The sequence below is a fragment of the Ambystoma mexicanum genome, chromosome 1q, assembly GCF_040938575.1.
Source record: "Ambystoma mexicanum isolate Mex_15411 chromosome 1q, UKY_AmexF1_1, whole genome shotgun sequence".
In the NCBI taxonomy this organism is placed as follows: Eukaryota; Metazoa; Chordata; class Amphibia; order Caudata; family Ambystomatidae; genus Ambystoma; species Ambystoma mexicanum.
In genome coordinates this window covers 238282655-238296409 of record NC_090922.1, presented here as the reverse complement: position 1 = coordinate 238296409, position 13755 = coordinate 238282655, and the positions used below count along the sequence as shown (strand labels likewise).

The 13755-nt window shown below is 49.6% G+C and overlaps 1 protein-coding gene across 1 annotated transcript in view; it reads left to right on the top strand.

The window, feature by feature from the left end:
• Positions 1-13755, top strand: part of EPS8L1 (EPS8 signaling adaptor L1) — a 235832-nt gene that overhangs the window by 148003 nt on the left and 74074 nt on the right. The window contains exons 4-5 of the mRNA XM_069638029.1: positions 2452-2510; positions 3494-3655. Coding sequence (XP_069494130.1) covers positions 2452-2510; positions 3494-3655 — 221 coding nt within the window. The remainder of the gene's footprint in view (positions 1-2451; positions 2511-3493; positions 3656-13755) is intronic.

Below are 13755 nucleotides of genomic sequence, written 5' to 3'. Positions count from 1 at the left end.
CCTCAAAGCGCTCAATGCGTTCTGCTGGTCGAGAGAATTCATGCGTTCCGTTATGGGGGCTAAAGGTTTATATTCCTGGGGGACATGGCTTTTCGAAGAAACGGAGCCCTGCACAATAATGCCCAAATTTCACCAGATCAACAAGCCAACATAATCACCACTAAATATATTGATTTCAACATCAGTATCTTAATGTCAGTTACCTCAATGGGCGCAAACAGAGGTCCCTGTAATGAATACAAAAAAGTGACAATTTTGGAATGAGATCATCCACCTCTGCTCCTAGAGATATTGGATCACTAAATGCATGGATTGCCACACATGGGGCTCTAAGCGTTGAAACTGCCTCGCCCATGTCAAATTACGCTTCAGGAAATTGCATTGTCGCAGGGATGGGCCACTGAATTGATAGCTGGGAATGGATAGCTAGGAATCGATAGCTGGGAATTTTTCTCACACCAGATCGCTATGGTTTTTTGGTGCCTTTTATAAACTTTCACAGTAGCAGTCCCCTTCGAGTTCTGGATAATGAAGGCTAGCTGTGATATTAGCCAACTTCTTTGCAAGCTTTCAATGTCTGTGCCTCTCACCTGGGAATGTGATATCCGTGCCCCTCTTGAAACACTTCGAATGGACATGGTGCCATTGGTGGGAGAGACATTGGTAGTCACCGTCAACTCTACCCAAAGAGGGAACCAGATCGCCGCTGCCAAAGTGGGGCCAGAAGAATGGCCTCTGACTTTGAGTCCTCTACAGTGATCATCTCAATGGGGAGTGTGGGCAGGAGAGGGAAAGTATAGATCGGCCCCTATGACAGGGGCACCTCTATAGCATCCTCCACCAAAGACCTTGCGGTCCGAAGCCTAAAACAGAATTTGGGGAGCTGAGTGTTCTATAGAGAGGTAAATATGCGGTTCTATGGGAAATGTCTGCTTTTTGAAGGCCTCACTGAAAAAAGACTGATTTATTTCGGTCGATGTTGTGCAGCCCTCAAAAAGCCGAGATAACATGAAATTAGGGGGTTTAACCCCTGATCACCCTTTCCTCCTTGCTCCTGCCCCTATGTCTCTTCTCGCCCCACGCCTCACTCAATCCCCCACCACGGTCACACACACACTCTACAACATGCAACGAGTTACATTTTCCCTCTGCCCCCCTCCTCCATAAACATTCCTTTTAAATATACACACACACACGCACAGTCACACTCACCTCTGACTCCCATGATTCCTCCTCTGGGTCCCGCCGGGGCTGACAGTTCGATTTAGAAAGACTGCTCCGAGCGGTCTCTGAGCGATCTTTTGAAATCGGCCATTTTTTAAATTGATTTTTAAAAAAATCGATGTATTCACTTAGTACCAAATATGCCGACTGGCGTAGACCTCAACTTGAAGCAGATGGAATATTTCTGGGTGTAACTCCCATGATGCTGAGGGAAAGATCCTGCTGGAGTGGTCTGCGGTACCTTGCCCACTCATTCTGGAATGAAGTGGAGATGCACGATGACATGCTGCGAGTCTGTATTTGTGGATGTGTGATATTAGGGGGTGCATGTCCAATCTTTGCCAGGGCACCACAAACACCCATGCCCCGTGTCCCTGCCCCGAAGCACTTCTCTGGATGAAGCCCCATTTGCAGAAAGTAGTGTCCTCAACAGGTCTCTATCCTTGATCTTCTTGAAGAAGGACCGTTTCCAGAACCTGAACCCTAGTAACTGGAAATCTTGTGAGGGCCCCAGTTGTGATTTTTCCAAGTTCAGGAGGAATCCCAGTGACGCCAGGGTTTCGCACGTTGTCTGTACATGCTTTGTCCGCTGCCCCTGGGATGATGCCCTGATCTGCCAGCCATCCAGGTATGGTAAAGGCTGGATCCCTTGTCAGAGGACATGAGGCACCATCCACTACCCACAAACTTTGATGAAAACTCTGGGTGCCATTTTGAGAACGAATGTTAGGGCTCTGATCTGAAAATGCATTGCCGCAACTGAGAACCTTAGAAACCTCTGGGGTGCTGATGGATTGGTATATGAAAATAAGCGCACTGGAGAAGCAGAGCTGCCAGTGCAGCGGGCACTTACTGGTGTTGGTCTGGTTCAGACAGATAATCAATGACATTGGGAAAAATCAAACAAACAGTCCAGAACAGTACTCTTCATAATGCTTCTGGTGCCCATTCCATTCAGGAGATGGTAATCAAGTCAGGTATATTTTTATCTGCATAATTGTAATTGTGGATGTGAATGGGAAATATAGGACTACAGGTCCCAGAATGCAAAGCAGAAAATTGAGCTGGCCATCCATATCGGAATGGAATGGCATGTATGCTACTGAAAGCCCTTTGTGTGGTGACTTTGTGTTGATGAATAGCCATATAAAATATCACAGTGAAATATCAAACCATACACAACGCTGAGTTCTTGCTAATGGTGTTTCTTGTTTCCTTTCCTTGCAGAGCAAAGGAAGAAGTACTCCAACTTCATCATGGCTGACATCTCACAGTACCACGTGAATGTAAGTTTCCGTTTACTATGTTGGCCCACCCTGCGTTTCCACCTTGCAGATGTTAAACTGACGCAGTCAGGGTGGAGCAGTGGTCTTTAAACTAAGGGGCTGGCCCCCCTCTCGGGAGGTAGAGGGGGGTGGGAAGGGCGTAGGGTGCCCTTGGAGAGGCACAAGGACTTTACAAATGGGAGGGCGGTGATTGTTTTTAACAGGGAATATACGCAGACATGACATTTATGGGGGCCCAGAATCAAATATTTAATCAAGGGGAGCTCCACATAAAAAGGTTTGGAGACCACTGGAGTAGAGAGAGATTCGTAGGGCAGTTGCCTGTCTGCACATAAAGCAACAGTGGCAGCCGAAGACCAGTCTAATAGCTTCCGGTTCAAGGGAGGGCGGGGGTATTGTTGCCTCGAGGAAACTGCTTTTGAAAGGCCTAGTGGCATAAGGGCGTGCCTGAGGAGTGACTGACAAGGCCCCAGCCCCACTAGCTTTATTAGACGCATGTATGTGTGTGTGTGATATCCGAGTGATCCCCGCCCGCCCTCTAGTCTTCCTACTAGCTACTATTTGCCTTGGAAGTATTATATTTGGGTGATGGGTGACAAAGAGGTGCACAGCTTTAAAAGGAGCAAACTATGGTGTACGTGGACCCCCCACTGTTCCCATGCGTTCATTCACCATCCCCTGGTGGGCTGTAGTGAAAAGGTGGCAGCAGTCAGGTTCATGGGGGTTGGAGGGTACCAGCGGGGATGAGCGTTGCCCTATCGAACCTGGTGTTCCTCTAAATGAATGCTCCCCTTCCAACCCTAAGACCAATGAGACGTGGGTGCAGGCCGTGTGGTATGAGTGGGGTGGAAGCTGGAGTTACCATAAACCAATGTTCCTCCTACCTCTGACTGTCCAGAAGCGGGCCCATGCTCTGTTTTACTGCCACCATGGACCCTGTGGGGGATGTGTCTCTGACCATGCCTTTCTACTCCTTCCCGCAGCACCTAGTGACCTTCACCATTGACGAAGACGACGACGTGCACACGGTGGAGGACGCCATTCGCAAGCTCTCCGTCATGGACACCAAGGGCAAGATCTGGGTCCAGGAGATGCTCCTGCAGGTCAACACCTCCTCGGTGAAACTGCTCGACGTGGAGTCCAAGGTAGGCCTCTGTACAGTAGCTGCACAGCAGTGCCCGTTTCCTTGAGTGCAGCGCTGGCGTACCGCCTTCAGGATGCTTCCAGGTGCTCCGAGATCCTTGAAATAGCAACAGGGCCGGGAGGATAGCTCATCGGCAACGCATTTGTCTTGGAAGCTTAGTAACAAAGGGTTGAATCCAGGTCTCACGCTTAGAAATTGGTCTCCCGTATTAAGCGCGTTATAAAAGAACATTATAATTATAAGAAGCACTGCCAACTGTTTTGGCTTTTGTCTACGCATTGGGATGGGGATTTGCTATGCACTGCCATAATGCTGGTACCTGGACATTAATGGTAGCAGCTGCAAAATGCTTTCGAGTACCGCAGCCTGTAATAGCTATGATGGGCAAATGCATATCTAGAACCTATACACAAGCCAAAACCTTTGACTTTCCCAATGCTTGTTTTTAAAGGGACTTCAGTGAAGGACACGCACGCGGCTTATGAATCCAGTGGCAGAAGGCACTGTTGATAACAACATTTTTATTACACCATCAGCTCATTTACAGCTCCCATGAAGCGATTAACTCCCCATAACACCAATTTGAAAAATAAAAACACTGGCAAGCACTTGAGTACAAAGTTTGATGTTACTGTTTGAGGAAGCAAGCTCAAAGAGATCCCAGGAGGACTTTTTTGGGGGGACAAAAGTAGGTAGGAATGGCTAAAGGAATTAGCATGGCCATGGGTAATCAATGGGTGGGTAAATAACCCAACACCTCCAAGCTTTGCATCCCTCCTCATATCCCATCTCCATCCTAGCCATACTCCAATATTTTCAGCATATAGAAGGCGCTTTAGCACCACATAGTAGCCAAACTGAAAATATTAAAGCAGAACCCAGGCAGTCGAAATGAACAGAGTTAGTGTTGCTGCACCAAAGGATGTGCAAGGGGGTGGCTTCGGTTATGCACGCCCCTAAAGGCCCACCAACACCATTTCCTATAAGGGTGACGGGGGTGAACCAGATGGTACTCCGAGGTGAAGGCGGGCTTCCATTTGCAGGTCCTCGCCTAAGTACAGCAAACTGAGCCTACCCTCAATGCAGCCCTCCTAGCCTGCCAACATTGTGGGATCCCTGGGATACTGTGAGGACTAGGCCCCTTTTGCGCTGGTGCTGGAATCACCTGCATATTGCATGCTGCCACTTCACAACCCCCCTCCCCGACTGTCCTGCAGGATAAACTCAGAGAAGGTGAGAACGTGAGGGAAATTGATTTGCCCATACCTGCTTTGAACAGGGCATTCTGCCTGCTGGGCCAAAGACACTCCAGTCGTTTCTAGCCCGAAGTCATATTTAGGGACGAAAGAGGCAAAGGGCGATTGGCACCACATTCTCAGAAACACCTGGGAACATTTCATCTCGTACCCTTGTCCTAACAATAGACACTCACCCACACACTTGCCCCAAACTCACCATGCCAGCGGGGACTCCTGCTTGGTACTGAGGCTGCAGTTCTTGTTGCTACCCTACCTGCATGTTTATCCCCAATAATTATCCCCGTGAGGACGGAGCACTCCTTTCCTGATAGCTAGTGCCTGTCACGGAAACTTCCCTCATCCCCTGACTCGTGTATGAATCCCAACGGCCCCATCCGACCCGCCACAGGGGGGCAGTGTTCCCGACCATAGCCGGTAGCTTTGATCAATATTATAGGCCCAGTGGTTTTTTAAATGCACCCTGCCTCCCGAATTTCCCACACAAGAACTCTTGAGCCACTCAAATAATTTTCTGTGAAAAGTCACAAATCGCAGCTTCTTATTGTTAGGTGCTTTGGTCTACTCTACACCCCAGTACGGCCTTAACTCGCTGCCGCAAAATAGGCTGTTCTCTGTAAGGATGGGCCCTCTTCTCCTGCTGTTGTGTGCTTGCCTGCGACTGAGGACTCATCTCCTGACACTGTGTGCTTGCCTGCGACTGAGGACTCATCTCCTGACACTGTGTGCCTGCCTGCGACTGAGGACTCATCTCCTGGCACTGTGTACTTGCCTGCGACCGAGGACTCATCAGCTGACACTGGGTGCTTCCTTATTTGTCTTTGGCAGAGGGTTCATCTTCTGGAGAACTGCCTCTTGTCTGTGGAGGCGGCTCCTTCTCCTGACACCGGTGCATTTCTGCGGGTGTGGATCAAATCCTGACACCATATGCCTGCCTATGTCTGAGGTCACATCTCTTGACACCTGGAGCCGACCGGGTGCCTCATCCTCTCGCTTTCTGTGCGGGACTGCGACTGACAACCTGTTCCTGCTTCTTACTATGGGCTCATCCCATTGCTCCAGGTGTCTGCAGCTCTTAAGACGTTTTGGACTACGACTCCCATGAACCCACACCATTGATTAGGCTGGCTAGGTCTGAAGGGAGTCCGAAACATCAGGATCCAAAAGTTGTACTCCCTACCTTACTGTTTGTCTCTATGATTGGTGACTCACATACCTGATACAGCAGGCCCAATTCTGACTCACTAACCTGGCACGCCCAACACGTGACAAAAGATGCGTCCACATGACAGCCCCGCCATTTAAATGAGGCCTCTCTCACCTGACAACACTGTCCTATGACACAGGACACACCCCCTCCCGTACGTCTACCCCATAACGGGCGACTCATCCACCTGACACCACCATTATGACTGAAGACTCATCCACCAGATGACATTGCCATTACGTGACGACTCAACGACGCAACACTGCTGCCTCATGGTTGTGAACTCACCCGCCTGGAAATAATGCCACACGAATTAGGATTCAACTGCCTGACACTGCCCGTGAGTAAAGGCTCACCCACCTGACACCACAATCCCATGACAGGAGGACTCGTCCGCCTGGCAGCGGTGTCAGGAGAAGCACTCCTGGCCCCATTGCATCAAAAATTCGCTCCCATCCTCATCGCTGTTTCCAGGCCCTTAACTCACCCTCATTTAGATGGTGTCAATCTAAAATTATATGTGTAAATTATGGCCCCTGCCTTTGCAGAGAAATAGCTCCCTAGTTTTAGTGCCATTAGAATACTGCTGACCCTGCTTCACCTGCCCAGAATGGTTCCCCGCCATTGTCTTCAGTGCGACCATCCTCACAAACGTGCAACTCCATTTCCAGCCCATTGACGGCTGTCATCAGTTGTGGGATTCTGGATAACTGCTTGATGAAAGTCGTCCTCTACACTCCTCTGAATACCCGAAGCCTGACGTGGCGACGCCTCACCATTGTACCAGTATCCGATGCTGTCAATCTTAACATGTTGATTTATCGCCACTCCCTGCCCAGGCATGCCAAGAAGGCCCGGCCCCCAGCGAAGAACTCCTCACAACGCGCCATCAAGGTGACGCGCAAGGTAGGACCTGGGCAGGACGGCATTGCACCTCGGATAAGATCTCGGGTGCAACCGGAACTTGCTACACGGGGCCCCTCCCGCAGGGATTCTTGAGCGGTGCGAAAAGTGGAAGCCACCTGGGCCGCAAGGAGCTAGGCCGCTCTGTCCCAGCCCCACAGACTCCGGCAGATAGGAATTCACCGAAGCCAGCCAGACCATAAAGTCTGTGTTTCTATGTGAGTGGAATGTTCCACACTTCGGCAAGCAATCGCAGGGGCAGATTACACCCTGTAGAGGCCCCTAGGCAGTCAAAATTCCAGCCCCTCCCCTCGCAAATTATCTCCTAATACGTTTTAAATTTTACCAACCAACAATTTTAATAAGCCAATTTTATCACACAAGACTAAACATTAACAATTATTAATGTAATTACAAAAAAATATATTTTTTAAAATTTAATGAACCAACAAAACTTAACATTTTCACTTTCCTCATTTTATTTGTGGTGAAATCTGGGCACAAATACAAAATCCAAATTAAGCACTGGTGGGCACCAGGGCCCCTAAAAGGAGTGGGGCCCATAGGCATAACTCTCAACTCACACGCTTTTGGCAGGTGTCACCCGCCTAGTAAACAGCTGACTCACCCGCCAAGCCTCCTGCACGCCCATTCATTTCAATGGGCCTCTCACCCGCCAAAAATAAAATCGGGTGTTTTCACCCGCCTTTGCGACACAAATGGTTGAGAGCTATGCCCATAGGCCAGTACCTACCAGGCCTAATGGATAATCCGGCACTGAGCATTCCGCTGAACAGCGACCTAAATAGCTGTAACACATCCCTGCTACACCTTTGGAGCTTCAAAAACACAGGATTATTACAATTACTGTCAATTCACAAGATGTATCTCAAAATGTTACTTGATTCATTGGGTATTGGTGTGCTGCTGCCTGAGGAACTAGACAATGGGACAGCGTCTCTCCCTTTATAACATTCACAGTGTTTCCTTACTTCTGACGGGGTCTCGCATCCGGTTGCTCCTTAAACAACATTGACAAAGGACTCACTCTGCTGGGCTACAACTAAGGTGTGCAGCCTCTCCCAGTCAGCGCCCCCTGTGGGCTCTCTCGGGGCTCACATCATTCAGATACTCGGCTTCAGTGACTACTGATGACATTTAAATTGCTTGCAGCCATCTAACTAATAAGCCTTGTTTGTGACATGCGGATTCATATGTACAACAAAATATTTAAAAAATTAAAAACAAACTTGTTTTTCTGCAAATGTTAACTTTTATGGCTTTAATGTCTTTAAATATACAAAATGCACTGCTGGAAATTAGGGTAGCAAAACAGCAAAATTCACATTGTAAAGCACACATTTGTAAGAAAAATGGTATAGCTTTTATTAAGTATGTTTATTGGTTTGAAGTACTTTTTAACTAAACAAATAATACTTCCGCCCCGTATTCAGCTTCAGCCAAATACATTGTTTTATTTACTTAGTTTTGGATATTTATGAGCATGAACCCAGCTTCTGGAAAAACACAGAGTGGAATGCACCAACAAAATTACATGAATACCTACATGATGCCCTACAGATGCTTTGCACTAGGTCTCCCATAATCCCTCATCAGAGACTATGCTGGCGAGGGTTGATGGGAGTTGTAGTTTAAAACATCTGGAGAGCTAAAAGGTGCAGCGTTCTCTTCCTTATGCGGTTACATGGGAGTTGTGGTCGTTAAAGTATAGCCATATTACTGTCACACGAATTAAGGTAGCAGGGAAAAGTTAACATTTACAGTTGTTGGAGGTCAGGTCACAGTGCCGAAAGAAGGTGTGGGGTGGAACATCAGGGTGGGCTGCAAAGGGGTCGCATTAGGGGGAATATTCTGGGCTGGTGAGCTACAGATTGTGATGCTGGAAATGCATCAGAGGGACAGGGCCTCTGAATCCTTGTCCTTTACTGCTTTTTATCGTGTGTCCTGTCATGTTTTCTGCCCAGGAGTCCATGTGGGACTCCTGGCAGTGCAGCTCTCTCTTTTGGTTTGGTGAACAGACCCATGGGATACCCTTATGGCACCCATGGGTAGGGGTGCAACCCTGTGCCCCTAGTGTATGTTTTTGGGCACCTGTGGGTGGCCCACAGAGCAGGGTATGGGTTGGTGGCAGCTCCATGCTGAATTTGACAGGTGCTCTGGGTGTCCTCCATTTTCGGATACCCAGGCCCTGCCATTGGGATCAGTTGATTCCTGATAGAAAACAAGATGCCCCCTGTGGCCTATTGCTTTCTATTGCCTGTTACCTTGTTTCCCAAAGTCCTGGGAAGCCCTGACTCTGTCCCTTCCCCCTGACTGGCTGTTGGGTGGAAGTTCCATATATGGTGTTGTTGTGAAGGCCCAGCTAGACTGACTGGAGCCTTCCCAGTGACTGTATGTTGTGGGTACCTCCTGTGGGTGGGACCTGGGTGAATGGAGTGTGTGACCAATATACACTCCTTGTTGTGGTTGTCTGGTTTCTGGCATGAGAGACAAAGACTGAGACAGCCCTGCCTGAAAGTGGCCTGAATGCAGTGTGTAGTGTTGAATGGCTGGGTACTCGTCCCAATCCACATTCCTTGTTGTGAGTGTCTGAAAGGGAGGAGTGTGGCCTGAATGCACTGTGTGCCTGATTGGCTGACTGACTGCATGAATGCCCTTCTGTATGATTGGCTGCTGAGTGTGTGCCAGCAGTGTGGATGAGAGACAGAATAGTATATCTGGGGACCTCTCACCACTGTTCAGAAGGTTCAGGGAACGTTCAGAAGGTTCAGGGAACGTTCAGAAGCGTTCTGGAGCTGAGTCTCCACTCTAAGAGTAACTGGAACTGCTGATCCTCGACGTCCAGCTGGAAGAAGAAGACTTGCTGTTGCATTTGCTTCGACCGATCCAAAGGCTGCCGAAATCGTCGAAGACTGACCCGAGAGAGGACCTGGTAAGGCGCCCTCTTCCCGTGCTCCGAGGGACCATCGAGCACCGCTCCATCTTCGCCGAAGCGCCCTGGAAGACAGACCCTCGAAAGGCTGCCGACCAGAGACGGGACCGCCGAGGAGATCGAAGTGAAGCACCCGGACATTGCCGCCGAAGTCCATTGCCGTCGACCAGGGTTCGCAGGTTTGTGTAACCGCTGGAGGCCAGTCGAAGTTGTGTTGCCCAGCCGTGGGAACCACTTGACGCCGTGCCGCCGACGACCGGAGCCGTCCGCTCCTTTGCCTAAGAACATTCGAATCGAAGGACTCCCTCGTCCGCACCGTCGACCGCTTTATCCTGCCAGAGAAAGTCGAGGACGACCAACGCGCCGAGGAGAAACCTGCCGGTGGGTTTCCCGCCACCCGAAGACCACAAAGACTCGAACGACTCGACGCCCTTGCTGGGCCTCCGTCTCCACAATCTTTGCGGTCCAGAACTATTGTCACCGAGGTGCCCCGCACGCCTCTGCTTTGCAGGACGCCGATGCTCCGACGCCGACGAGCACCGCTCGGGCGAAGCTGGCGCCTCATCGACGCCGTTCTACCCTGTTTGTCGACGGACGTTCGACGCCCCGTGTCTCCCGCTTGAAAGGGAAGGCATTCAAGAAGGGCCGTCGATTCCCCGTCGCCGAACACCGAGTTTCTCGACGCCTCTCGACGATCCGTGACTCCCGCTTGAAAGGGGGTCGCTCGAGAAGGATCTGTCGACGCCTCTTCGAAGAACTCGACTCCACCAGGTACATTGGGGGGGTAAAACATTATAGGAGGGAATAAGACTTGCAGAACAATATATGGACTGGGCTTGTGCTATATCTTTATTTTACAGGTTGCCCAGGTGGGGGGATCTCCACACAGAACTGTGTCTAGTGGTAGGGGCCAGTATTCTGCCTATTGCTCAACCATCTTATTTTCTCTCCTCTCTCTATTGTTGGTTTCACTCTATTGATCTGTGAGACATTGTTACAGTATTGTTGATGCACTTTAATGAGATCTAATACAAAGGGTGGTACCACTTTAGAATTGTATATATTTGCCAGTATTGATTTTCCTAAGTACAAAGTGAGTTATTATGATAAGTGTACATAACCTTGAATATTGATTATATAAAGACTGTGTTCTAACCAATACAGTGTGTGGACATTCCTTTGTGGGGGCTTGGGGACTACACTGTACTTAAGAACCAGCCTGCATCACCTCCTGAGAAGCTAGGCCTTGATTGCTCGTCCATTGCTACCGTAATAGAGAATCTTGGCTGGGGTCTTCTGTGCCTCTCTTCTACCATATAGAGAGCAGAAGTACAGACACCCCCTACCGGTCTTCTCTTCACACTGGTGGCAGCGGTGGGATGCTTATGGTTTTAAGACTCAGTGTATAACCGTGCCACTTACAAAGGATATCCGCACTTTATTAAATTAAGGTTTAGTTGTGTACAAGATAACTGCATTACAAACAATTGAGTCTATTGCAAATGGCAAATTGACTCGGATGAGCTTGGAGGCTCTCCAGAGTGCTTGTGAAGCCAGGGAGATAGACTTTGTGGATAAGTCTAGGGCTGAGCTGATAGCTGCCCTGGTGGACTACCAGACTGATGGTGAAACTCTTGATGAGGGGGGGAATGCAACCAATGAGGACTCTGCCCCTGGGGTTTCTGCTGAATCTGTTTCTGGGAATGCCGCCATTCCTGCTGCCTGTTTTCCAAACCCCAGCAATTCCTTGGAGCTTGAGTTATTAAGGATGAAATTGGCCTTTGAATACCGCAAGTTGGAAATAGATGCTGAACTTAAGAAAGAGGAGTTGGCTCAACAAGTGGAGCTCAAGAATAGGGATCTTGAACTCAGAAATAAGGACCTTGAACTCAAGAGCCAGGACACTGAATGTCAGAGAATCCAGCTAGAGAAAGCTAGAGTGGAGACTTCAGTTAAAACCAGTGAGAGTGTCAGGTCCCCAGCCACCAAGTTTATGAAAGATTTGGTTGGTGTATTTGTGGAGGGTTCAGATATCCTCCAATGGATTGAAGCGTTTGAAATGGCTTGTGCGATTCATGATGTTGATAAAAGAGATTGGGCTAAGTGTTTGTTAAGCAGAGTGCCTCAAACTGGATATGACTGTATTCTGAAGCTGAGTGTGGAAGAAAGGGGTCAGTATGAGTGTATGAAGTCTGCTTTGATTGCCAAGTTTGGCAAGACACCTACCCAATACCTTAGAAGGTTCAGGGATTTTAAGAAAAGAGAGAATGTGTCTTGGGTTGACTGGGTGAGTGCTGCGCACATGAACATGATGGGGTGGATCGATGGATACAAGGTTAAGACTTTTGTTGAATTGTCCCACCTCTTGTTTTTTGAGCATTTTTCTGAAGCCTGTTCACCAGAGCTGCGTCAGTATGTGGCTGACCAGAACATTTTGGACCCCTTTAAGCTGGCTAGGTTGGCTGACAAGTGGGTCTCCCACCGGGTGTCCCCTAAGGACTCCAGTGGGAAGGACAAGGACAAAGAAAAGGGGGCCTCTCAGAAAGCTGAGGAGTCCCACAAGCAGTCACAGTCGGGTAAACCTAAACCTTCCTCTCCCAAGACCCAAAAATCTAGTGGGGATAAGTCATCTGCGGGTGGGAATAAGAGTAGTGGTCCACCTGCTGCAAAGCAGGCTCCCAGTGGTTCCAGTACCGTACCCCGCACTCCTGGCGCTTGTTGGGACTGTGGGGCTCTGGATCACAAAAGGGGTGACCCCAAGTGTAAAAGTAAGGCACTTGGAGTACAGGCTGTCAGCCTGACCTACCCTTACCCCGTGTCTGAGGTGGAGGCCACTGTCCTCCCCTCCTCTACCGGGATCACATTTGGTGCTCCGGTAGAGATTTCCTTAGTGTCCCTTGGGGCCTGGGACCAGTATGCAGAAGTACTGGCGACTATCCCACAGAACACCCGTAGGTTTTTGAGAAGTGTCCTCTTGAATGGCCAGCCTTCTACTGGTTTGAGAGACACTGGGGCAAGCATGACAGTGGTGGACAGGACCCTGCTCAAGCCAGAGGACTATGTAGGTGCTCCTCTGCAAACCACCAGGTTAGCTGGTGGGCCTCCCAAATTATCACCTGTAACCCTAGTCACACTCATGATTGGAGACAAGACAGCAAACCTTCCTGTGCTGGATCAGGACAATGTCCCTGCTAACATTCTGTTAGGAAATGATCTAGAAGAGTTGGGGTTGATCTCGAATGGTCTTCCCATGACTGCTGCTGCAGTCACTAGGTCACAGGTGACACCGGGTCTGGCTGTGGGTCAGGTACCCGAGCCAAAGGCGAGGCCGAAGTCAAGAAGAAGGAAGACCAAGAAGGCCACCTCTGTGGAGGGAACACCTTCTCTTCCTGCTGTTCCGACAGCACCCATTGGGATCCATGCTCCGGACGGGCTGGGTCCAGTGGAAAACCCAAACTCAACTCCTATGGGAGAAGAGACAGAAGACTCTCCTGTGGGAGAGGTTCTCAACCCGGAGGATCATCCCGACCTTCAATGCTTGTTAGCTGAAGGGGGACCCTCCCGGGCAGACTTCTGTAAGGGACAGAGAGAGTGCCACTCTCTCGAGGGACTGAGGAAACAGGCCCTGTCCCAGGCACAAGGAGAAGTGCCTAGGACATTCCGGATTTGTTGGGAGGGTGAGCTCCTTGTTAGTGAGCCCACTAAGCCTGAACCTGGTGCCCTCAAGAGGTTGGTGGTACCCCAGGTTTACAGGCCCTTCCTACTGCAGTTGGCGCATGAGG